The sequence below is a fragment of the Archocentrus centrarchus genome, chromosome 10, assembly GCF_007364275.1.
Source record: "Archocentrus centrarchus isolate MPI-CPG fArcCen1 chromosome 10, fArcCen1, whole genome shotgun sequence".
Lineage (NCBI taxonomy): Eukaryota > Metazoa > Chordata > Actinopteri > Cichliformes > Cichlidae > Archocentrus > Archocentrus centrarchus.
In genome coordinates, this window is record NC_044355.1 from 31,470,955 (window position 1) to 31,496,668 (window position 25,714).

At 42.0% G+C, this 25,714-nt stretch overlaps 1 protein-coding gene across 3 annotated transcripts in view; it reads left to right on the forward strand.

Moving 5' to 3' along the window:
- sil1 (SIL1 nucleotide exchange factor) overlaps nucleotides 1–25,714 on the forward strand; it is a 74,558-nt gene that overhangs the window by 47,385 nt on the left and 1,459 nt on the right. For all 3 annotated transcript variants that reach the window (XM_030739824.1, XM_030739826.1, XM_030739825.1), the window contains 2 exons: nucleotides 25,269–25,365; nucleotides 25,467–25,631. In XM_030739824.1, coding sequence (XP_030595684.1) covers nucleotides 25,269–25,365; nucleotides 25,467–25,631 — 262 coding nt within the window. The remainder of the gene's footprint in view (nucleotides 1–25,268; nucleotides 25,366–25,466; nucleotides 25,632–25,714) is intronic.

Consider the following 25,714-nt stretch of genomic DNA (forward strand, 5'->3'; position numbering starts at 1 on the left):
TGTGCCAACAGGGGACAATATAGTCAAAATGAGTTTGCCTTTAAAAGTGTTAAAACAAAAGGCAACATCAGAGGATTTTGCAGCAGAGGATATGTGGATGATGAGTATTGTCGATCGGTACAAGAACAGGCCAAATGATAGTGTTTTTGATGATATGTGTATGGCCACATTTGCTTCTGAATATCGTGTTTTGAGTAAAAATGAAAAATCACGTAAGCCGATTCAGTTGAACAATAGATGTGGTTTTGTCACAAAAAGAACACGATCCCAACCTGCGGTTGTTCGTTATGTGCGGTTTTCTGAGACCAGAAACCCTGAATCATTTTATCAGAGCATTCTTCAGCTGTTTTTGCCTTATCGTGTAGATCAGGAGCTTAAGCCTCCTAACTATGAAACATTTGAGCAGTTTTACAGTAACGGTTTTGTGAGATTTAGTGATGGGTGTCAGCATTCAGTAAAGTTTGTTGTTGATGCGAACAGAAGTCAGTTTGAAATTAATGCTGATAAGCTGGATAGTATTCAAAATGCCATTGATGAGCACGGTGTATTAGAAGATGCGTGGTGTGAGCTGTGTCCTGAATTAGAGTTGGAGCGTTTAGAGTGTCAGCAGGAACGGAAGGACAAAGAGCAAGTTGTGGAAGAAGATGAGAATATTCCAGACTTGGCTGTGTGTAGCGAAGTGTCACGTGTGGAAAAGCGAAATACCATTATGTGCAGAAGTGATGGTTTGGCTTTGATTAGATCTCTGAATGAGACACAGCTTTCGGTTTTTTATCAGATTCGGCAGTGGTGTGTGGACAAGGTAATGGGAAAAAACCCAGATCCATTGCATGTATTTATTACAGGTGGTGCAGGAACAGGAAAAAGTCATTTAGTTAAAGCAATTCAGTATGAAGCACAGAGGTTATTGTCACCAATGTGTCATCATCCTGATAATATTTGTGTTTTATTAACTGCACCCACTGGCATTGCTGCCTACAATTTACACGCATCAACAATTCACAATACATTTAGTATCGGGAAAGATGTCCGCTTGCCTTACACACCTTTGGGGGAGGAAAAGTTGAATTGTTTGCGCACTAAATATTGTGATCTGCAGATCTTGGTAATTGATGAAATTTCTATGGTAGATCAGAATTTGATGGCGTATATTCACGGTAGACTAAGGCAAATTAAACATACTGGAGACTTTTCCCCTTTTGGAAATGTGAGTGTGATTGCTGTTGGAGACTTTTTTCAGTTGCCTCCAGTTAAAGGGAAGCCTCTTTATGCTGATGATGTTGGTATGAATTTGTGGTCTGGTCTATTTACTGTTGTAGAGCTTACGAAAATAGTTAGGCAGAGTGATGTTCAGTTTGCAGAATTACTGAACAGGATAAGAAGTCATGTTAAAGGGGCTCCAATATTACAAAGTGATATTGAAATGTTGAAACGTTGTGAAACTGGTGAAGTCAGCTCAGCTTTACACATATTCCCAACAAACAAACAAGTAAATGAGCATAATGTGCAGCAGTTGTTTAAGACATGTTCTGATTATGTAGAAATATTTGCTCAGGATTTTGTCAATAGTAAAAAATCTGGAAACCTGGTGCGAAAAACTGGACATCATGAAAGAACATATAACACGTGTTTAGATGAGAAGCTGCTCTTGGGGAAAGATGCCCGTGTAATGCTGTGTAAAAATGTAGATGTCATGGATGGTCTTGTTAATGGTGTGTGTGGTACTGTTACACATATAGTTTATTCTAGCAAAGATGAGAAGTTTCCTCAAATGGTGTATGTCAAATTTGATGACAGTCAGATAGGTGCACAAAGGAGGAGAAACTGTGTGTATTCCCCAGCAGTTGCAGTAGGTTCTACAGGCATTGGACCAGAAGAGGAAAAGGTCACTAAAAAAGGTGGAATGCGGCGGCAATTTCCACTAAAACTTGCGTGGGCTTGTACAGTACATAAAGTACAAGGACTCACTGTTGATGAAGCTGTAGTGTGTCTTAAGAATGTGTTTGCACCAGGACAGGCTTATGTTGCATTAAGTCGTGTTAGAAGTTTGTCGGGTTTGATCATTCAAGATTTTGGTGAGAAAGCTGTATACTGTAAAGATGGTGTTCAGAATGCCGTACAAAGAATGCCCCCATTTTTGTTAGAAAATATGCATGCATGCAGAAATATCCATGATTTCCGCATTGTGTTAATGAATGTACAAAATTTAAGCCTACATGTATCTGATTTGGCACTCTGCACGCAGCATTTGCAGCCTAACTGTATTGCTGTTACAGAGACATGGATGTCTGTAGCTTCATCATTAGAAACTGTAAAAATTGATGGTTATAGTTTCCAGCATAATCCAAGAAGTGCATCTTACTGTAGCAGTAATCCAACCTTAGTAGAAATACAAAACCAGCAGCATGGTGGTGTTGGCTTCTATACTGTAGACAGTTTGACAGCTGAATTTATACAAGCACCAGATGCCAATTTAGAATGTTTGGTTTGCAGAGTTTCTACATATAATATGCTAATAGCAGTTATTTATCGTCCACCGTCTTACACCATGGCTCTGTTTAAAAGAAATCTAGGAAAGTTACTTGATTGGCTTGATAAAGAAAGCGAGACAGTAGTTGTAATGGGAGATTTCAATGATAATATTCTGAAATCTTCAAGCATTTGCAATTTTGTAACAGACAAAGGATTCATTCAACATGTTACACAGCCCACAACAGAGAGAGGCACATTAATAGATCATGTTTATGTGAAAACAACACATTATGATGTAGAAGCAATAGTTTTCCCAACATATTTTAGTGACCACGAGGGCATTCTTTGTTCATTTATGTCTAGGACTCCTAATGGTGGGGGAGAAGTGATGTAGAGGTTGATGGTATTAGTTGATTTGTATTACTTTATTGTTGCGTGTAGTGGAATGGTTACCAAACCCACAGGTATCATGTTCTTGAGATAAAAGTTTTTGTCTGGTATGTTCTTTGTTTGTGTGTGTTTGTTGTTTACAGCAGCATCAAGTGTTCAGCCAAATAGTAGACAAATCAGGTTTTGAAAAAATTAATAAAGAGATTATTCTGTTAGATTGATTGGGCAAACAAACTGCATAAAAGCCAGCTTGGTATTAAAGTGGTTTCTTTTCCTGCATTTGCAACTGCAATTATACATGGAGTTTATATTAACATGGATATAGTCACCACGAACTAACACATTAATTTTTGAAGCAGTAAATTGAAATTTTACCTAGCCAACATGTCCACAGAAGGCGAAGTTTTACATACACTTCTATAGAATCATGTGTTTTTTTTCATCCCCAAAGTCACCACACATCATGCAATGACCTAGAGGCTATCTGCATCATTTACATGCCATCTGTGCATAATTATGTAGAAAACTAATCAGTTTGATTACAACTTGTTCAAAATGACACAAAGTATTCATTTTCTGTAAATCAAATGTAAAATGTGGTACCATGATATAGAATATTCACTCACATAGTGTTGCTAATGCAGGTTTTGCTTTATCCATTTAGCCTTAAAAAGCAAAAGACACTGGTAATGGTACTCCTGGTTTACCGGGATTGGGTTCAATTCCCAGCGGTGTCCTTGCTTTCTGGCTTTAATAAATACAAACCTGCCACACAACAGGAACTCACAATTTGTATACTACTGGAACATTGTCTGAAAGTCATCCTGATTCACATTTGAGGTGGATGTTGTAAACCATCTAGGAGCAGTATATGTCTTCTCCTATTCCCACAAGGTGGTGCTGTAACTCAATGAATATTGACATGCACTTGTTTTTAGGCTAGTAATCTTATAGATCTGAAGTTTGTGTCAGTGGTGGAATTCCTATCTTACAATCTTGTAGAAGGTGCACTAAAACTATTTTGCACTCTCCATGTACAGCACTGATGAAATATCTAAATTCTTTCTAGTCGTATCACATGGAAAAGCCTGACTGGTGTTTATTGTTACACAAATTAACTACTCACTTCCTCTACCTAGTAGGTCCCTCTGGAGAATGGCTGCTTATGTTATGGTCAGAGGTGGGAAGTACCAGAGTACAAAAACTTTGTAAGTGTGCTTAAATAGAATTTCCAGGTATCTGTACATGAATATTTATTTATCTGACAATGTTTTTCTTTTACTCCCAATATTTTAACACAAATATTTGTGCTTTCTTTTCTTTCCAAAACAGACTCATTACTTTAGGTTTAAGAGGGATGTTTTTATTCCCAGGCACCTTCAGACATCAAACCAATCAGCCTAAATAGAGGAGCAATAACACATTAAAGGAAATGGTATAGGTGTAGCCTGCAACACCGGGGCTTATTGCATACAAAAATGTGAAATAGACAAAAACATATCTGTCTTGGCCTTGCAACAGGCTGTCGACCTGTACAGGGTGTACCCTGCCTCTCACTCTGACAACTGGGACAGGCACCAGTCTCGTCATGATGCTGAAGAGGATGGATAGATGTACTCAGGAGTTACAATAGGCCACAGTGAGTGCAGATGTCCATAAGTTGTGATTGTGGTACTTCAGGATCTAGCTAATGGTACTGAAGAGCAGTGAGTAAACACACAAACTGTGTGCAGTTTGCCCCACAGTGAGTCTGAATGCCAAAGATAGAGCTGCTGTTTCCTAGAATGAGAGAAAACTTCACTCTGATGGACAAAGAAGAAAGGAGAGGGGAAAAGGGGTCAGTGACAAATGTGATTAGTTTTTTTTCATTTTGTGAAACATCCTACAAAACAAATTGAATAACATAAATTTAGTATATTAGAGCAGCAGTAAAGGTCAGCTGATCAGAGCCTGGGCACAAAGAAAAGCTGATGTCAATCACAATAGAATTTACTGTGATTCTTTTACCCATGCAGAGCCACTACATCTGATTTTAGGGTTGTCCCACCTTCTGAATGGCACTGTAACCCCCGAGTATCCTCATTTTTGTGTTTAGGTCTTAGAGCAATCACCCTCTACAATGTAGGCAACATTAATGAATTCCTTTCAGGTGCTTTTATGTGTGAGATTCAAGCTGAGTACATTCTTTAGAATTAGAATTTATACTGGAATAAGATGCATTCTTGTGTAATATTTTATTATTTTATGATTAGAGCACAGAGTTCAGTTCACTTTGCACAACAATGAGCTACTGTAACTTTCTTACTTTTGAGGACATTTAAGAGTACATTTGTACTCAGTGCTTCAACTTTTACCAGAATATTTCTCAACACAAGTATCAGCACTTGTACTTAAGTAAAGAATGCCAATATTTTTAGCCCCTCTGGTTGTGGTCATGGTCATGTGTAAATCGCATAATTGGATAATGTTTACAACCTACTGGTGATTTCCTTTTGCCACTCAAGCACTAGAAGGGTGATCTAAAAGTGGAACATAGATGTCAGACTTCGGCTGCCATCAACCATGTGAACTGCTGGACAGAATGTTGCAATTTTATCTGTCAGTGATGCTTTTGTGTGCTATCACAGACGTGTATTTCTGTATTCTGGAGGAGAGCAGCAGGCCTAAAAAGATAACTTGTAGCATGTATGTTTCATTATTGATATGCCAGCTTCCCGCACTTGTTTATACAGCTGTTTACTGTATGACACTTAATGGCAACAAAAGAATAGTTTGTCTTTATATTGTAATAGATGTTGAGAAGTGAAGTCACAAGAACTTCAAAGGCACCTCTTTCTCATCATGTTCTGACTCATATTTCCTGTCAAAGACAGCAGAAGGGAGTGCTCCTGCGAGCCATTTTGCACCATGACTCACTAAATGTAAAGGCTCCCATGCATGTAAATAAAACTGAGTGCAGTGTGTGTTCCTGGACTTTGATGATTTTTCTAACATCTGCTCTAATCTTTATGAGCTGTTAGTTAAAATACAAGAACAGAGAGGAAGACACAGAGCGACAGATGAGGATTCAAACCGGCGCAGCCTGCTTCTTCCCTCTCGGCATACAGGATCACGTGCTCTACCAGTGAGCCACCCAGCCCTGAACTCTGTTTTTTCAGAGCACTTTTGAGGTGAATAGAGTAAAACCTGTCTGAGCAGTACATCAGACATGTAAAATATATTTCATATTTGCAGTTCAAAGTAGGTGGAGCTCCAACAAACTGTCTGTTGTGTCATTTGGGCACTGAATATCCCCCATGCCCACTAGGTGGCATTAACAAGTGCCCACTAATTACATAATGCTGTATGTACTGCCTGCCCCATCAATGAAAGTTTAACAGTCACGCGATGATGATTATAAGTCTACTGCTGATTTCCTGACGCCACTAGGTGGAGTTATGAGTGTGATACAAAGCTGGTAGATGGGTGTGTCCTGACTCAGTCACCCTCTCATTAAACATGTGAAGTTTGGGACAGATTGGACAATGTGTGAGAGAGATGTGACAATTTGGTGCACTGTGGTATAATAGTAAAATCCCACATTCAGCGGGTTGCTACGGCAACACTGTTGAAGATTCTATAAAACCATGAATATTTTTTGATGGGCTACTTGTGTAGATGATCTGGAGCCATTTTGGTCTCACTGGGTCAAATGCCCTAGGAGGAGTTGAGGCAAAAATGAGGCCTGAAAAAGGCGAAAAATGCTGTAAAAATAAGACCTTTATTTGAACATGTCAGGCTCCCTGTTGGGTTTTGGTATGGGTCAAAGAGACTTTTTTGTACGTCTTTGAGTGTTATGTCAGCATGCATAATTTCAGATACACAGACCAAGCACAGCCCTGGGGCTGATGTTTAGAACCTATCTGGGCCTGAAATTGAAAAAAGTCCAAATTCAGAGGGTTGCCATGGCAACACCGTTCAATATTCTACAAAACCATGAATATCTTTTGATGGGCTACTTGTGTAGATGATCTGGAGCCATTTTGGTGTGACTGCCTGCAATCCTTAAGTAGAAGATGATTCAAATAGCAGGCCCGAAAAAGGCGAAAAATTCTGCAAGAATGACACATTAACTTTAAAATGCTGGACTTTCTGTTGAGTTTTGAGTATGTGTCCAAGAGACTTTTTTGTACGTCTTAGGATGTTACTTCAGCATGCACGATTTCAGGTACACAGACCAAGCACTGCCCTGGGGCTGATGTTTAGAACCTATCTGGGCCTGAAATGGAAAAAAAGTCCAAATTCAGAGGGTTGCTACGGCAACACCGTTCAATATTCTACAAAACCATGAATATCTTTTGATGGGCTACTTGTGTGGATGATCTGGAGCCGTTTTGGTCTCACTGGGTCAAATGCCCTAGGAGGAGTTGAGGCAAAAAGGCCTGAAAAAGGCGAAAAATGCTGCAAAAATTACACTTTAAAGTGAACGTGGCTGACTTCCTGTTGGGTTTCGGCTATCGGTCCAAGAGACTTTTTTGTAGATGTTAGCATCTTACATCAGCAGGCACATTTTCAGATACACAGAGAAAGCACAGCCCAGGGGCTGATGTTTAGAATCTCTGTGAATTTGAAATTGAAAAAAGTCCAAATTCAGAGGGTTGCCATGGAAACACCGTTCAATATTCTACAAAACCATGAATAACTTTTGATGGGCTACTTGTGTAGATGATCTGGAGCCAATTTGGTGTCACTGCGTGAAATGCCCTAGGACAAGTTCGTTCAAATAGCAGGCGTGGAAATCGCAAAAATTGACACCTTCAATTGAAGATGGGCGACTTCCTGTAGGGTTTGGGGTATGGGTCCAAGAGACTTTTTTGTACGTCTTAGTATGTTACATGAGCATGTACATTTTCATACATGTAGATAAAACGTAGCTCCGGGGCTACTCAAAAAACTTGCTATTTTAAGATATTCCGAGCTGCCACTAGGCGGCGCTCTAACGTTTATGGACTTTATGCATATGAGTGTGTTCAGGACAGGGTGCTTATCACACCACTGAAGTTTGAGCCAGATTGGGCAAGTTGGCTTTGAGTTACAGCCATTTTTGTGTTCATGGCGAATCATCGAACTTTGCCGTCCCATAAGGGTCACGCCCTTTTGTCAAAAAGTCACAGTTTTGAAAACACAGTAAGTCCAACTTCTTAAGGCTTTCCAGGTGAAATTTGAGATGGTTCTGCTAAACCACCTTGGAGCTGGACCTCCAAGTGTAAAATATGACATTTCCTGTTCCCACTAGGTGGCGCTGCGACTGATATTAAATATTGTCATATGTATGTGTTCAGGGGGGCACCCTCATCCTACTGGAGAAGTTTGATGCACATTGGATCATGTAGGTATGAATGAGAGGCAATCAAAATGTCATGGTGAATGATCAAAGTTCAAAGGGCCATAAGGACCCCTCCCCCTTGGCAGAAACTCACCATTTTCGAGATTTAGATTCCCCTGGGGGTGTAGGTTAGACAAACCAAATATGAAGATGATAACGTCTAAAACCTGTGAGTTATTAGGAAAAGTGTGAGGGCTGCAAATCGCCAAATTTGCATAATTAATTAAAAATGGCGGACTTCCTTTTGGGTTTAGGGCATGGCTCCCAGAGGATTTTTTGTGCGCCTGGACATGATATACATGTGTATGAAGTTTCATTCATGTACGTGAAACACAGCGGTGGGGCAGTTGAATTCTTTTATAGGAAAAGGTATCTTTTGCTCTCGGCATAGACGCAATGGAATATTTGGGGGTGTGGTCACGGCTCCAGCATGCAAAATAGGGCATGGGTCTGCTTGACTTTTTTGATGGGCTGTTTGTCTAGATGATGTGGAGCCAATTTGGTCTCACTGGGTGAAATGCCCTAGGAGGAGTTCATTCAAATAGCAGGCCTGAAAATGGCAAAAATTGACACTTTCAATTGAAGATGCTGGACTTCCTGTAGGGTTTGGAGTATGGCTCCAAGAGACTTTTTTGTATGTCTTAGGATGTTACATGAGTGTGCAAAATTTCAGAGCTGTAGATAAAATGTAACTCAGGGGCTAGCTAAAAAACATGGTATATTATGATATTTAAAGCTGCCAGTAGGGGGCGCTCTAACGTTTATGGACTTTATGCATATCAATGTGTTCAGGGCAGGAGGCTTATCAAATAGATGAGGATTTTGTAAGGAATGGTGAAAGATATTTCATGTATTTCAGAGCAAAACTAATTCTGTGGACGGTCATACAAATTTTCATTTGCTTCTGTAGGGGGCGCTATTGCGCGTACAGTCTTGAATGTGTAGTTATGGATTCAGCCTGGGTGTGTACATGAGTGATTAAATTTTCAGCCTGATCAGACAAAGCATGTGCGAACAAGTGCACAAACAATTTTGGTGGTGAGGGAGAAAAACAAAGGCCAAATGTAATGGCCTGGTGTGACAAGGCCGTTTAATATTTTTTAAAGATTTCCACAATATTTGATGGGCTACTTGTGTAGATGATCTGGAGCCAATTTGGTGTCAGTGGGTGAAATGCCCTAGGACGAGTTCGTTCAAATAGCAGGCGTGGAAATCGCAAAAATTGACACCTTCAATTGAAGATGGCCGACTTCCTGTAGGGTTTGGGGTATGGGTCCAAGAGACTTTTTTGTACGTCTTAGTATGCTACATGAGCCTGTACATTTTCATACATGTAGATAAAACGTAGCTCCGGGGCTACTCAAAAAACATGCTATTTTAAGATATTCCGAGCTGCCACTAGGCGGCGCTCTAACGTTTATGGACTTTATGCATATGAATGTGTTCAGGGCAGCATGCTTATCACACCACTGAAGTTTGAGCCAGATTGGGCAAGTTGGCTTTGAGTTACAGCCATTTTTGTGTTCATGGCGAATCATCGAATTTTGCCGTCCCATAAGGGTCACGCCCTTTTGTCAAAAAGTCACAGTTTTGAAAACACAGTAAGTCCAACTTCTTAAGGCTTTCCAGGTGAAATTTGAGATGGTTCTGCTAAACCACCTTGGAGCTGGACCTCCAAGTGTAAAATATGACATTTCCTGTTCCCACTAGGTGGCGCTGCGACTGATATTAAATATTGTCATATGTATGTGTTCAGGGGGGCACCGTCATCCTACTGGAGAAGTTTGATGCACATTGGATCATGTAGGTATGAATGAGAGGCAATCAAAATTTCATGGCGAATGATCAAAGTTCAAAGGGGCATAAGGACCCCTCCCCCTTGGCAAAAACTCACCATTTTCGAGATTTAGATTCCCCTGGGGGTGTAGGTTAGACAAACCAAATATGAAGATGATAACGTCTAAAACCTCTGAGTTATTAGAAAAAGTGTGAGGGCTGCAAATCGCCAAATTTGCATAATTAATTCAAAATGGCGGACTTCCTGTTGGGTTTAGGGCATGGCTCCAAGAGGATTTTTTGTGCGCCTGGACATGATATACATGTGTATGAAGTTTCATTCATGTACGTGAAACACAGCGGTGGGGCTCCAGTTTAGGGGGCGCTAGCGAGCCATTTGGGCGCGCCCTTGCCCGAGCCCATTAAAATACTTAAATTTTCACCAGGTGTGACGCATGTGCAAAGGTTCATGAGTTTTTGAATATGATAAAGCCCCCAAAAAGCCAATTCATTTGCCTGAATAATAAAAATAATAAAAAAAAAAAAAAAAAAAATAAAAATAAAAAAAACAAAAAAAAAAAAAAAAAAATAATAATAAACGAAGCAATTACAATAGGGCCTTCGCACAGTTCGTGCTCGGGCCCTAATTAAAACCGCAAGCGGTGATATCGGGCCCTCGCACTCCGCGCGCGTCGACCTGTGGCGCTCGTCGACCCGTGGCGCACTCGGAGGTTTTGTGATCGTGATGGGTCTCTAGAAAGTTGAATTCTTTTATAGGAAAAGGTATCTTTTGCTCTCGGCATAGACGCAATGGAATATTTGGGGGTGTGGTCACGGCTCCAGCATGCAAAATAGGGCATGGGTCTGATTGACTTTTGTGATGGGCTGTTTGTCTAGATGATGTGGAGCCAATTTGGTCTCACTGGGTGAAATGCCCTAGGAGGAGTTCATTCAAATAGCAGGCCTGAAAATGGCAAAAATTGACACTTTCAATTGAAGATGCTGGACTTCCTGTAGGGTTTGGAGTATGGCTCCAAGAGACTTTTTTGTATGTCTTAGGATGTTACATGAGTGTGCAAAATTTCAGAGCTGTAGATAAAATGTAACTCAGGGGCTAGCTAAAAAACATGGTATATTATGATATTTAAAGCTGCCAGTAGGGGGCGCTCTAACGTTTATGGACTTTATGCATATCAATGTGTTCAGGGCAGGAGGCTTATCAAATAGATGAGGATTTTGTAAGGAATGGTGAAAGATATTTCATGTATTTCAGAGCAAAACTAATTCTGTGGACGGTCATACAAATTTTCATTTGCTTCTGTAGGGGGCGCTATTGCGCCTACAGTCTTGAATCTGTAGTTATGGATTCAGCCTGGGTGTGTACATGAGTGATTAAATTTTCAGCCTGATCAGACAAAGCATGTGCGAACAAGTGCACAAACAATTTTGGTGGTGAGGGAGAAAAACAAAGGCCAAATTTAATGGCCTGGTGTGACAAGGCCGTTTAATATTTTGTAAAGATTTCCACAATATTTGATGGGCTACTTGTGTAGATGATCTGGAGCCAATTTGGTGTCAGTGGGTGAAATGCCCTAGGACGAGTTCGTTCAAATAGCAGGCGTGGAAATCGCAAAAATTGACACCTTCAATTGAAGATGGCCGACTTCCTGTAGGGTTTGGGGTATGGGTCCAAGAGACTTTTTTGTACGTCTTAGTATGTTACATGAGCCTGTACATTTTCATACATGTAGATAAAACGTAGCTCCGGGGCTACTCAAAAAACATGCTATTTTAAGATATTCCGAGCTGCCACTAGGCGGCGCTCTACCGTTTATGGACTTTATGCATATGAGTGTGTTCAGGGCAGCATGCTTATCACACCACTGAAGTTTGAGCCAGATTGGGCAAGTTGGCTTGGAGTTACAGCCATTTTTGTGTTCATGGCGAATCATCGAACTTTGCCGTCCCATAAGGGTCACGCCCTTTTGTCAAAAAGTCACAGTTTTGAAAACACAGTAAGTCCAACTTCTTAAGGCTTTCCAGGTGAAATTTGAGATGGTTCTGCTAAACCACCTTGGAGCTGGACCTCCAAGTGTAAAATATGACATTTCCTGTTCCCACTAGGTGGCGCTGCGACTGATATTAAATATTGTCATATGTATGTGTTCAGGGGGGCACCCTCATCCTACTGGAGAAGTTTGATGCACATTGGATCATGTAGGTATGAATGAGAGGCAATCAAAATTTCATGGCGAATGATCAAAGTTCAAAGGGGCATAAGGACCCCTCCCCCTTGGCAAAAACTCACCATTTTCGAGATTTAGATTCCCCTGGGGGTGTAGGTTAGACAAACCAAATATGAAGATGATAACGTCTAAAACCTCTGAGTTATTAGAAAAAGTGTGAGGGCTGCAAATCGCCAAATTTGCATAATTAATTCAAAATGGCGGACTTCCTGTTGGGTTTAGGGCATGGCTCCCAGAGGATTTTTTGTGCGCGTGGACATGATATACATGTGTATGAAGTTTCATTCATGTACGTGAAACACAGCGGTGGGGCTCCAGTTTAGGGGGCGCTAGCGAGCCATTTGGGCGCGCCCTTGCCCGAGCCCATTAAAATACTTAAATTTTCACCAGGTGTGACGCATGTGCAAAGTTTCATGAGTTTTTGAATATGATAAAGCCCCCAAAAAGCCAATTCATTTGCCTGAATAATAATAATAAAAAAAAAAAAAAAAAAAAAAAAAAAAAAAAAAAAAAAAAAAAATAATAATTAAAACCGCAAGCGGTGATATCGGGCCCTCGCACTCCGCGCGCGTCGACCTGTGGCGCTCGTCGACCCGTGCCGCACTCGGAGGTTTTGTGATCGTGATGGGTCTCTAGAAAGTTGAATTCTTTTATAGGAAAAGGTATCTTTTGCTCTCGGCATAGACGCAATGGAATATTTGGGGGTGTGGTCACGGCTCCAGCATGCAAAATAGGGCATGGGTCTGATTGACTTTTTTGATGGGCTGTTTGTCTAGATGATGTGGAGCCAATTTGGTCTCACTGGGTGAAATGCCCTAGGAGGAGTTCATTCAAATAGCAGGCCTGAAAATGGCAAAAATTGACACTTTCAATTGAAGATGCTGGACTTCCTGTAGGGTTTGGAGTATGGCTCCAAGAGACTTTTTTGTATGTCTTAGGATGTTACATGAGTGTGCAAAATTTCAGAGCTGTAGATAAAATGTAACTCAGGGGCTAGCTAAAAAACATGGTATATTATGATATTTAAAGCTGCCAGTAGGGGGCGCTCTAACGTTTATGGACTTTATGCATATCAATGTGTTCAGGGCAGGAGGCTTATCAAATAGATGAGGATTTTGTAAGGAATGGTGAAAGATATTTCATGTATTTCAGAGCAAAACTAATTCTGTGGACGGTCATACAAATTTTCATTTGCTTCTGTAGGGGGCGCTATTGCGCCTACAGTCTTGAATCTGTAGTTATGGATTCAGCCTGGGTGTGTACATGAGTGATTAAATTTTCAGCCTGATCAGACAAAGCATGTGCGAACAAGTGCACAAACAATTTTGGTGGTGAGGGAGAAAAACAAAGGCCAAATTTAATGGCCTGGTGTGACAAGGCCGTTTAATATTTTGTAAAGATTTCCACAATATTTGATGGGCTACTTGTGTAGATGATCTGGAGCCAATTTGGTGTCAGTGGGTGAAATGCCCTAGGACGAGTTCGTTCAAATAGCAGGCGTGGAAATGGCAAAAATTGACACCTTCAATTGAAGATGGCCGACTTCCTGTAGGGTTTGGGGTATGGGTCCAAGAGACTTTTTTGTACGTCTTAGTATGTTACATGAGCCTGTACATTTTCATACATGTAGATAAAACGTAGCTCCGGGGCTACTCAAAAAACTTGCTATTTTAAGATATTCCGAGCTGCCACTAGGCGGCGCTCTAACGTTTATGGACTTTATGCATATGAATGTGTTCAGGGCAGCATGCTTATCACACCACTGAAGTTTGAGCCAGATTGGGCAAGTTGGCTTTGAGTTACAGCCATTTTTGTGTTCATGGCGAATCATCGAACTTTGCCGTCCCATAAGGGTCACGCCCTTTTGTCAAAAAGTCACAGTTTTGAAAACACAGTAAGTCCAACTTCTTAAGGCTTTCCAGGTGAAATTTGAGATGGTTCTGCTAAACCACCTTGGAGCTGGACCTCCAAGTGTAAAATATGACATTTCCTGTTCCCACTAGGTGGCGCTGCGACTGATATGAAATATTGTCATATGTATGTGTTCAGGGGGGCACCCTCATCCTACTGGAGAAGTTTGATGCACATTGGATCATGTAGGTATGAATGAGAGGCAATCAAAATTTCATGGCGAATGATCAAAGTTCAAAGGGGCATAAGGACCCCTCCCCCTTGGCAAAAACTCACCATTTTCGAGATTTAGATTCCCCTGGGGGTGTAGGTTAGACAAACCAAATATGAAGATGATAACGTCTAAAACCTCTGAGTTATTAGAAAAAGTGTGAGGGCTGCAAATCGCCAAATTTGCATAATTAATTCAAAATGGCGGACTTCCTGTTGGGTTTAGGGCATGGCTCCAAGAGGATTTTTTGTGCGCCTGGACATGATATACATGTGTATGAAGTTTCATTCATGTACGTGAAACACAGCGGTGGGGCTCCAGTTTAGGGGGCGCTAGCGAGCCATTTGGGCGCGCCCTTGCCCGAGCCCATTAAAATACTTAAATTTTCACCAGGTGTGACGCATGTGCAAAGTTTCATGAGTTTTTGAATATGATAAAGCCCCCAAAAAGCCAATTCATTTGCCTGAATAATAAAAAAAAAAAAAAAAAAAAAAAAAAAATAATAATAATTAAAGCCGCAAGCGGCGATGAGCGGGCCCTCGCACCCGGCGCGCGTCGACCCCTGGCGCGCTCCAGCCAAGCCGCGCGTCGACCCGTGGCACGCTCCAGCCGAACCGCGCTCGGAGGTTCTCGCAGACGAGAGAGTAGCTGGCTCACCCGGCTGCTGACGGCTCAGCAGGCTAGCCGTACTTCGCGTCGATCGTCTCCCGCTTCCACTAGGTGGCGTCGGTGAGTGCCCACTAATTAATATGTCACAATGCTCTATGTAATGCCTGCAGCCATCAATGAAACTGTAATGACCATAGGATGATGAGTATCAGTGTCCTACTGATTTCCTGTTGCCACTAGGTGGCGTTATGAGTGTGAAACAAAGCTGATAGAGGGGTGTGTCCGGTCTCCCTTACCCTCCCATTAAGCCTGTGAAGTTTGAGGCACATCGGACAATGTATGTCAGAGATGTAACAATTTGGTGCACTGTGGTATATGAGTAAAATCCCACATTTAGAGGGTTGCTACGGCAACACCGTTCAATATTCTACAAAACCATGAATATCTTTTGATGGGCTACTTGTGTAGATGATCTGGAGCCATTTTGGTGTGACTGGATGAAAAGCTGTAGTAGAAGATGATTCAAATAGCAGGCCTGAAAAATGTGAAAAATGCTGCAAAAATGACACCTTAATTAGAACATGTCAGGCTTCCTGTTGGATTTCGGCTATCGGTCCAAGAGACTTTTTTGTACGTCTTAGGATGTTACTTCAGCATGCACGATTTCAGGTACACAGACCAAGCACTGCCCTGGGGCTGATGTTTAGAACCTATCTGGGCCTGAAATGGAAAAAAAGTCCAAATTCAGAGGGTTGCTACGGCAACACCGTTCAATATTCTACAAAACCATGAATATCTTTTGATGGGCTACTTGTGTGGATGATCTGGAGCCATTTTGGTCTCACTGGGTCAAATGCCCTAGGAGGAGTTGAGGCAAAAAGGCCTGAAAAAGGCGAAAAATGCTGCAAAAATGACACTTTAAAGTGAACGTGGCTGACTTCCTGTTGGGTTTCGGCTATCGGTCCAAGAGAGTTTTTTGTAGATGTTAGCATCTTACATCAGCAGGCACATTTTCAGGTACATAGAGAAAGCACAGCCCAGGGGCTGATGTTTAGAATCTCTGTGAATTTGAAATTGAAAAAAGTCCAAATTCAGAGGGTTGCCATGGCAACACCGTTCAATATTCTACAAAACCCTGAATAACTTTTGATGGGCTACTTGTGTAGATGATCTGGAGCCAATTTGGTGTCAGTGGGTGAAATGCCCTAGGACAAGTTCGTTCAAATAGCAGGCGTGGAAATCGCAAAAATTGACACCTTCAATTGAAGATGGCCGACTTCCTGTAGGGTTTAGGGTATGGGTCCAAGAGACTTTTTTGTACGTCTTAGTATGTTACATGAGCATGTACATTTTCATACATGTAGATAAAACGTAGCTCCGGGGCTACTCAAAAAACTTGCTATTTTAAGATATTCCGAGCTGCCACTAGGCGGCGCTCTAACGTTTATGGACTTTATGCATATGAGTGTGTTCAGGGCAGCATGCTTATCACACCACTGAAGTTTGAGCCAGATTGGGCAAGTTGGCTTTGAGTTACAGCCATTTTTGTGTTCATGGCGAATCATCGAACTTTGCCGTCCCATAAGGGTCACGCCCTTTTGTCAAAAACTCACAGTTTTGAAAACACAGTAAGTCCAACTTCTTAAGGCTTTCCAGGTGAAATTTGAGATGGTTCTGCTAAACCACCTTGGAGCTGGACCTCCAAGTGTAAAATATGACATTTCCTGTTCCCACTAGGTGGCGCTGCGACTGATATTAAATATTGTCATATGTATGTGTTCAGGGGGGCACCCTCATCCTACTGGAGAAGTTTGATGCACATTGGATCATGTAGGTATGAATGAGAGGCAATCAAAATTTCATGGCGAATGATCAAAGTTCAAAGGGGCATAAGGACCCCTCCCCCTTGGCAAAAACTCACCATTTTCGAGATTTAGATTCCCCTGGGGGGTGTAGGTTAGACAAACCAAATATGAAGATGATAACATCTAAAACCTCTGAGTTATTAGAAAAAGTGTGAGGGCTGCAAATCGCCAAATTTGCATAATTAATTCAAAATGGCGGACTTCCTGTTGGGTTTAGGGCATGGCTCCAAGAGGATTTTTTGTGCGCGTGGACATGATATACATGTGTATGAAGTTTCATTCATGTACGTGAAACACAGCGGTGGGGCTCCAGTTTAGGGGGCGCTAGCGAGCCATTTGGGCGCGCCCTTGCCCGAGCCCATTAAAATACTTAAATTTTCACCAGGTGTGATGCATGTGCAAAGTTTCATGAGTTTTTGAATATGATAAAGCCCCCAAAAAGCCAATTCATTTGCCTGAATAATAATAAAAATAAAAATAAAAATAATTAAAGCCGCAAGCGGCGATGAGCGGGCCCTCGCACCCGGCGCGCGTCGACCTGTGGCGCGCTCCAGCCAAGCCGCGCGTCGACCCGTGGCACGCTCCAGCCGAGCCGCGCTCTGAGTTTCTCGCAGACGAGAGAGTAGTGGGCTCACCCGGCTGCTGACGGCTCAGCAGGCTAGCTGTACCTCCCGTCGTTCGTCTCCCGCTTCCAGTAGGTGGCGTCGGTGAGTGCCCACTAATGAAAGTATCACAATGCTCTATGTAATGCCCGCAGCCATCAATGAAATTATAATGATCATAGCATAATGGTTATCAGTATTCTACTGATTTCATGTCACCACTAGGTGGCGTTATGAGTGTGAAACAAAGCTGATAGATGGGTGTGTCCAGTCTCCCTTACCCTCCCATTAAGCCTGTGAAGTTTGAGGCACATCGGACAATGTATGTCAGAGATGTAACAATTTGGTGCACTGTGGTATATGAGTAAAATCCCACATTTAGAGGGTTGCTACGGCAACACCGTTCAATGTTCTACAAAACCATGAATATCTTTTGATGGGCTACTTGTGTAGATGATCTGGAGCCGTTTTGGTGTGACTGGATGAAAAGCTGTAGTAGAAGATGATTCAAATAGCAGGCCTGAAAAATGTGAAAAATGCTGCAAAAATGACACCTTAATTAGAACATGTCAGGCTTCCTGTTGGATTTCGGCTATCGGTCCAAGAGACTTTTTTGTACGTCTTAGGATGTTACTTCAGCATGCACGATTTCAGGTACACAGACCAAGCACTGCCCTGGGGCTGATGTTTAGAACCTATCTGGGCCTGAAATGGAAAAAAAGTCCAAATTCAGAGGGTTGCTACGGCAACACCGTTCAATATTCTACAAAACCATGAATATCATTTGAAGGGCTACTTGTGTGGATGATCTGGAGCCATTTTGGTCTCACTGGGTCAAATGCCCTAGGAGGAGTTGAGGCAAAAAGGCCTGAAAAAGGCGAAAAATGCTGCAAAAATGACACTTTAAAGTGAACGTGGCTGACTTCCTGTTGGGTTTCGGCTATCGGTCCAAGAGACTTTTTTGTAGATGTTAGCATCTTACATCAGCAGGCACATTTTCAGATACACAGAGAAAGCACAGCCCAGGGGCTGATGTTTAGAATCTCTGTGAATTTGAAATTGAAAAAAGTCCAAATTCAGAGGGTTGCCATGGCAACACCGTTCAATATTCTACAAAACCATGAATAACTTTTGATGGGCTACTTGTGTAGATGATCTGGAGCCAATTTGGTGTCACTGGGTGAAATGCCCTAGGACAAGTTCGTTCAAATAGCAGGCGTGGAAATCGCAAAAATTGACACCTTCAATTGAAGATGGCCGACTTCCTGTAGGGTTTGGGGTATGGGTCCAAGAGACTTTTTTGTACGTCTTAGTATGTTACACGAGCATGTACATTTTCATACATGTAGATAAAACGTAGGTCCGGGGCTACTCAAAAAACTTGCTATTTTAAGATATTCCGAGCTGCCACTAGGCGGCGCTCTACCGTTTATGGACTTTATGCATATGAGTGTGTTCAGGACAGGGTGCTTATCACACCACTGAAGTTTGAGCCAGATTGGGCAAGTTGGCTTTGAGTTACAGCCATTTTTGTGTTCATGGCGAATCATCGAACTTTGCCGTCCCATAAGGGTCACGCCCTTTTGTCAAAAACTCACAGTTTTGAAAACACAGTAAGTCCAACTTCTTAAGGCTTTCCAGGTGAAATTTGAGATGGTTCTGCTAAAGCACCTTGGAGCTGGACCTCCAAGTGTAAAATATGACATTTCCTGTTCCCACTAGGTGGCGCTGCGACTGATATTAAATATTGTCATATGTATGTGTTCAGGGGGGCACCCTCATCCTACTGGAGAAGTTTGATGCACATTGGATCATGTAGGTATGAATGAGAGGCAGTCAAAATTTAATGGCGAATGATCAAAGTTCAAAGGGGCATAAGGACCCCTCCCCCTTGGCAAAAACTCACCATTTTCGAGACTTAGATTCCCCTGGGGGTGTAGGTTAGACAAACCAAATATGAAGATGATAACGTCTAAAACCTCTGAGTTATTAGAAAAAGTGTGAGGACTGCAAATCGTCAAATTTGCATAATTAATTAAAAATGGCGGACTTCCTGTTGGGTTTAGGGCATGGCTCCAAGAGGGTTTTTTGTGCGCCTGGACATGATATACATGTGTAGGAAGTTTCATTCATGTACGTGAAACACAGCGGTGGGGCTCCAGTTTAGGGGGCGCTAGCGAGCCATTTGGGGGCGCCCTTGCCCGAGCCCATTAAAATACTTAAATTTTCACCAGGTGTGACGCATGTGCAAAGTTTCATGAGTTTTTGAATATGATAAAGCCCCCAAAAAGCCAATTCATTTGCCTGAATAATAATAATAAAAAAAAAAATAATAAACGAAGCAATTACAATAGGGCCTTCGCACAGTTCGTGCTCGGGCCCTAATTAAAACCGCAAGCGGTGATATCGGGCCCTCGCACTCCGCGCGCGTCGACCTGTGGCGCTCGTCGACCCGTGCCGCACTCTGAGGTTTTGTGATCGTGATGGGTCTCTAGAAAGTTGAATTCTTTTATAGGAAAAGGTATCTTTTGCTCTCGGCATAGACGCAATGGAATATTTGGGGGTGTGGTCACGGCTCCAGCATGCAAAATAGGGCATGGGTCTGATTGACTTTTTTGATGGGCTGTTTGTCTAGATGATGTGGAGCCAATTTGGTCTCACTGGCTGAAATGCCCTAGGAGGAGTTCATTCAAATAGCAGGCCTGAAAATGGCAAAAATTGACACTTTCAATTGAAGATGCTGGACTTCCTGTAGGGTTTGGAGTATGGCTCCAAGAGACTTTTTTGTATGTCTTAGGATGTTACATGAGTGTGCAAAATTTCAGAGCTGTAGATAAAATGTAACTCAGGGGCTAGCTAAAAAACATGGTATATTATGATATTTAAAGCTGCCAGTAGGGGGCGCTCTAACGTTTATGGACTTTATGCATATCAATGTGTTCAGGGCAGGAGGCTTATCAAATAGATGAGGATTTTGTAAGGAATGGTGAAAGATATTTCATGTATTTCAGAGCAAAACTAATTCTGTGGACGGTCATACAAATTTTCATTTGCTTCTGTAGGGGGCGCTATTGCGCCTACAGTCTTGAATCTGTAGTTATGGATTCAGCCTGGGTGTGTACATGAGTGATTAAATTTTCAGCCTGATCAGACAAAGCATGTGCGAACAAGTGCACAAACAATTTTGGTGGTGAGGGAGAAAAACGAAGGCCAACTTCAATGGCCTGGTGTGATAAGGCCATTTAATATTTTGTAAAGATTTCCACAATATTTGATGGGCTCCTTGTCTAGATGATGTGGAGCAAATTTGGTCTCACTGGGTCAAATGCCCTAGGACAAGTTCGTTCAAATAGCAGGCGTGGAAATGGCAAAAATTGACACCTTCAATTGAAGATGGCCGACTTCCTGTAGGGTTTGGGGTATGGGTCCAAGAGACTTTTTTGTACGTCTTAGGATGTTACATGAGCCTGTACATTTTCATACATGTAGATAAAATGTAGCTCCGGGGCTACTCAAAAAACATGCTATTTTAAGATATTCGGAGCTGCCACTAGGCGGCGCTCTACCGTTTATGGACTTTATGCATATGCGTGTGTTCAGGGCAGCATGCTTATCACACCACAGAAGTTTGAGCCAGATTGGGCAAGTTGGCTTGGAGTTACAGCCATTTTTGTGTTCATGGCGAATCATCGAACTTTGCCGTCCCATAAGGGTCACGCCCTTTTGTCAAAAACTCACAGTTTTGAAAACACAGTAAGTCGAACTTCTTAAGGCTTTCCAGGTGAAATTTGAGATGGTTCTGCTAAACCACCTTGGAGCTGGACCTCCAAGTGTAAAATATGACATTTCCTGTTCCCACTAGGTGGCGCTGCGACTGATATTAAATATTGTCATATGTATGTGTTCAGGGGGGCACCCTCATCCTACTGGAGAAGTTTGATGCACATTGGATCATGTAGGTATGAATGAGAGGCAATCAAAATTTCATGGCGAATGATCAAAGTTCAAAGGGGCATAAGGACCCCTCCCCCTTGGCAAAAACTCACCATTTTCGAGATTTAGATTCCCCTGGGGGTGTAGGTTAGACAAACCAAATATGAAGATGATAACGTCTAAAACCTCTGAGTTATTAGAAAAAGTGTGAGGGCTGCAAATCGCCAAATTTGCATAATTAATTCAAAATGGCGGACTTCCTGTTGGGTTTAGGGCATGGCTCCAAGAGGATTTTTTGTGCGCCTGGACATGATATACATGTGTATGAAGTTTCATTCATGTACGTGAAACACAGCGGTGGGGCTCCAGTTTAGGGGGCGCTAGCGAGCCATTTGGGCGCGCCCTTGCCCGAGCCCATTAAAATACTTAAATTTTCACCAGGTGTGACGCATGTGCAAAGTTTCATGAGTTTTTGAATATGATAAAGCCCCCAAAAAGCCAATTCATTTGCCTGAATAATAATAATAATAAAAAAAAAAAAAAAAAAAAAAAAAAAAAAAAAATAATAATAAACGAAGCAATTACAATAGGGCCTTCGCACAGTTCGTGCTCGGGCCCTAATAAACGAAGCAATTACAATAGGGCCTTCGCACAGTTCGTGCTCGGGCCCTAATAATAATAATAAACGAAGCAATTACAATAGGGCCTTCGCACAGTTCGTGCTCGGGCCCTAATTAAAACCGCAAGCGGTGATATCGGGCCCTCGCACTCCGCGCGCGTCGACCTGTGGCGCTCGTCGACCCGTGCCGCACTCGGAGGTTTTGTGATCATGATGGGTCTCTAGAAAGTTGAATTCTTTTATAGGAAAAGGTATCTTTTGCTCTCGGCATAGACGCAATGGAATATTTGGGGGTGTGGTCACGGCTCCAGCATGCAAAATAGGGCATGGGTCTGATTGACTTTTTTGATGGGCTGTTTGTCTAGATGATGTGGAGCCAATTTGGTCTCACTGGGTGAAATGCCCTAGGAGGAGTTCATTCAAATAGCAGGCCTGAAAATGGCAAAAATTGACACTTTCAATTGAAGATGCTGGACTTCCTGTAGGGTTTGGAGTATGGCTCCAAGAGACTTTTTTGTATGTCTTAGGATGTTACATGAGTGTGCAAAATTTCAGAGCTGTAGATAAAATGTAACTCAGGGGCTAGCTAAAAAACATGGTATATTATGATATTTAAAGCTGCCAGTAGGGGGCGCTCTAACGTTTATGGACTTTATGCATATCAATGTGTTCAGGGCAGGAGGCTTATCAAATAGATGAGGATTTTGTAAGGAATGGTGAAAGATATTTCATGTATTTCAGAGCAAAACTAATTCTGTGGACGGTCATACAAATTTTCATTTGCTTCTGTAGGGGGCGCTATTGCGCCTACAGTCTTGAATCTGTAGTTATGGATTCAGCCTGGGTGTGTACATGAGTGATTAAATTTTCAGCCTGATCAGACAAAGCATGTGCGAACAAGTGCACAAACAATTTTGTTGGTGAGGGAGAAAAACAAAGACCAAATTTAATGGCCTGGTGTGACAAGGCCGTTTAATATTTTGTAAAGATTTCCACAATATTTGATGGGCTACTTGTGTAGATGATCTGGAGCCAATTTGGTGTCAGTGGGTGAAATGCCCTAGGACGAGTTCGTTCAAATAGCAGGCTTGGAAATCGCAAAAATTGACACCTTCAATTGAAGATGGCCGACTTCCTGTAGGGTTTGGGGTATGGGTCCAAGAGACTTTTTTGTACGTCTTAGTATGTTACATGAGCCTGTACATTTTCATACATGTAGATAAAACGTAGCTCCGGGGCTACTCAAAAAACATGCTATTTTAAGATATTCCGAGCTGCCACTAGGCGGCGCTCTAACGTTTATGGACTTTATGCATATGAATGTGTTCAGGGCAGCATGCTTATCACACCACTGAAGTTTGAGCCAGATTGGGCAAGTTGGCTTTGAGTTACAGCCATTTTTGTGTTCATGGCGAATCATCGAACTTTGCCGTCCCATAAGGGTCACGCCCTTTTGTCAAAAAGTCACAGTTTTGAAAACACAGTAAGTCCAACTTCTTAAGGCTTTCCAGGTGAAATTTGAGATGGTTCTGCTAAACCACCTTGGAGCTGGACCTCCAAGTGTAAAATATGACATTTCCTGTTCCCACTAGGTGGCGCTGCGACTGATATTAAATATTGTCATATGTATGTGTTCAGGGGGGCACCCTTATCCTACTGGAGAAGTTTGATGCACATTGGATCATGTAGGTATGAATGAGAGGCAATCAAAATTTCATGGCGAATGATCAAAGTTCAAAGGGGCATAAGGACCCCTCCCCCTTGGCAAAAACTCACCATTTTCGAGATTTAGATTCCCCTGGGGGTGTAGGTTAGACAAACCAAATATGAAGATGATAACGTCTAAAACCTCTGAGTTATTAGAAAAAGCGTGAGGGCTGCAAATCGCCAAATTTGCATAATTAATTCAAAATGGCGGGCTTCCTGTTGGGTTTAGGGCATGGCTCCAAGAGGATTTTTTGTGCGCCTGGACATGATATACATGTGTATGAAGTTTCATTCATGTACGTGAAACACAGCGGTGGGGCTCCAGTTTAGGGGGCGCTAGCGAGCCATTTGGGCGCGCCCTTGCCCGAGCCCATTAAAATACTTAAATTTTCACCAGGTGTGACGCATGTGCAAAGTTTCATGAGTTTTTGAATATGATAAAGCCCCCAAAAAGCCAATTCATTTGCCTGAATAATAATAATAATAATAAAAAAAAAAAAAAAAAAATAATAATAAACGAAGCAATTACAATAGGGCCTTCGCACAGTTCGTGCTCGGGCCCTAATAAACGAAGCAATTACAATAGGGCCTTCGCACAGTTCGTGCTCGGGCCCTAAAAAAGGGGAAAGAGCACAAGTCTATTAATCAGATACTTCATCACTTTAACATATAAAAAAATACTATCAATACTTGCAAAAATAAATTTGTGTGTGAAAAACAAAACTAACAAAGCATGTTACGCATATGTTTTGATTTTTAATTTTCTACAAATTGTGCACCACATTGTATTTCATTGATGTTGTTGACTGAATTGTATTGTGATAACCCTGAATATAATAACACCACACGACTCTAACCTGGCTGCAGCCAGTGTCCACAAGCAAATCCGATAAATCATAAAATGATGCAGGACATGTGGTAACTCAGTCCCAACCAAGCAGCAACTTCCAGGTTTGAAAAATGACAAATATGGAAGTGCCACGAGCTGCAGAGAATTAAAAACTTGTTTACAGCCTGGTGCAAAAAGAGTTTAGGACTTTATAAATGATTTCCCTCTTCATAATAACTGAATTATGGGGGATTTTTTTTTTTTTTTTTTTTTAGAACAGATGTGATGAGCAAGGGTTAGGTCTGAGTGTGAAGCTACACACTTATCGAGTAACAACTTGTGAGTCTTCATAGCCTCGATAATGGGTCTGGGTCTTAGAATGACTGTAATTTACAAAATAAGCCTTGTGTTTTATTCAGTGTGACCTGACACGAGTGGCAGGAAAGTGTTCAGAGAAGTCAGGGCTGTTCTCCTCAGACTTCTGTAGAGATGGGAGTATTTTTTAAACTACAGTTGCTTTTTAAACAAAATGCGAGTTAAAGGGACTTCCACGTGGGTAAAGGAGAGAGAGGGAAACGCACACCTTTTTCTCTCCTTGCGTTCAGTATAGCTCCTACTGTACTTGCAGGCCTAACGTGCTGCTGTTTCTTATATTGCAAGTATTTGTGTGTCTGTGCGGACGGCACTCTGTGCATTAGTATGCCTGTCAGCTTTGTCACTCTGTGTCCTGCAGCAATCCTGCAGTTCAGGTGGAAGCTGTGGAGAATGGCGCTTTGCAGACTCTGTTAACCACACTGGCCACTGCTCAGCAGCTCAGAGTCAAAAAGAAGGTATGCACACCCACCCGCCTTAAAATTTACATGCAGAAAGTTTGATACAAACACACAGTTCAGCTGTAATGTGTGTGTTTGTGTGTCTGCACTCCCATTAGGTTCTGTTTGCAGTGGCTTCCCTCTTACGTCACTTCCCCTATGCACAGCATCACTTTCTGACCCATGGTGGGCTGCAGGTCCTGTCAGAGCTGTTCAGGGCCGATGATGGTGGAATTCTGCGTACACGCATCGTCGCCATGTTGTACGACATAATTACTGAGAAGGTACATCCTGTAACTTAACCTCGTAGGCTCCTGCTCCTAAATGACAGGCTCAGTCGAGCGTATCTCTAAAGTTGGTATCATAA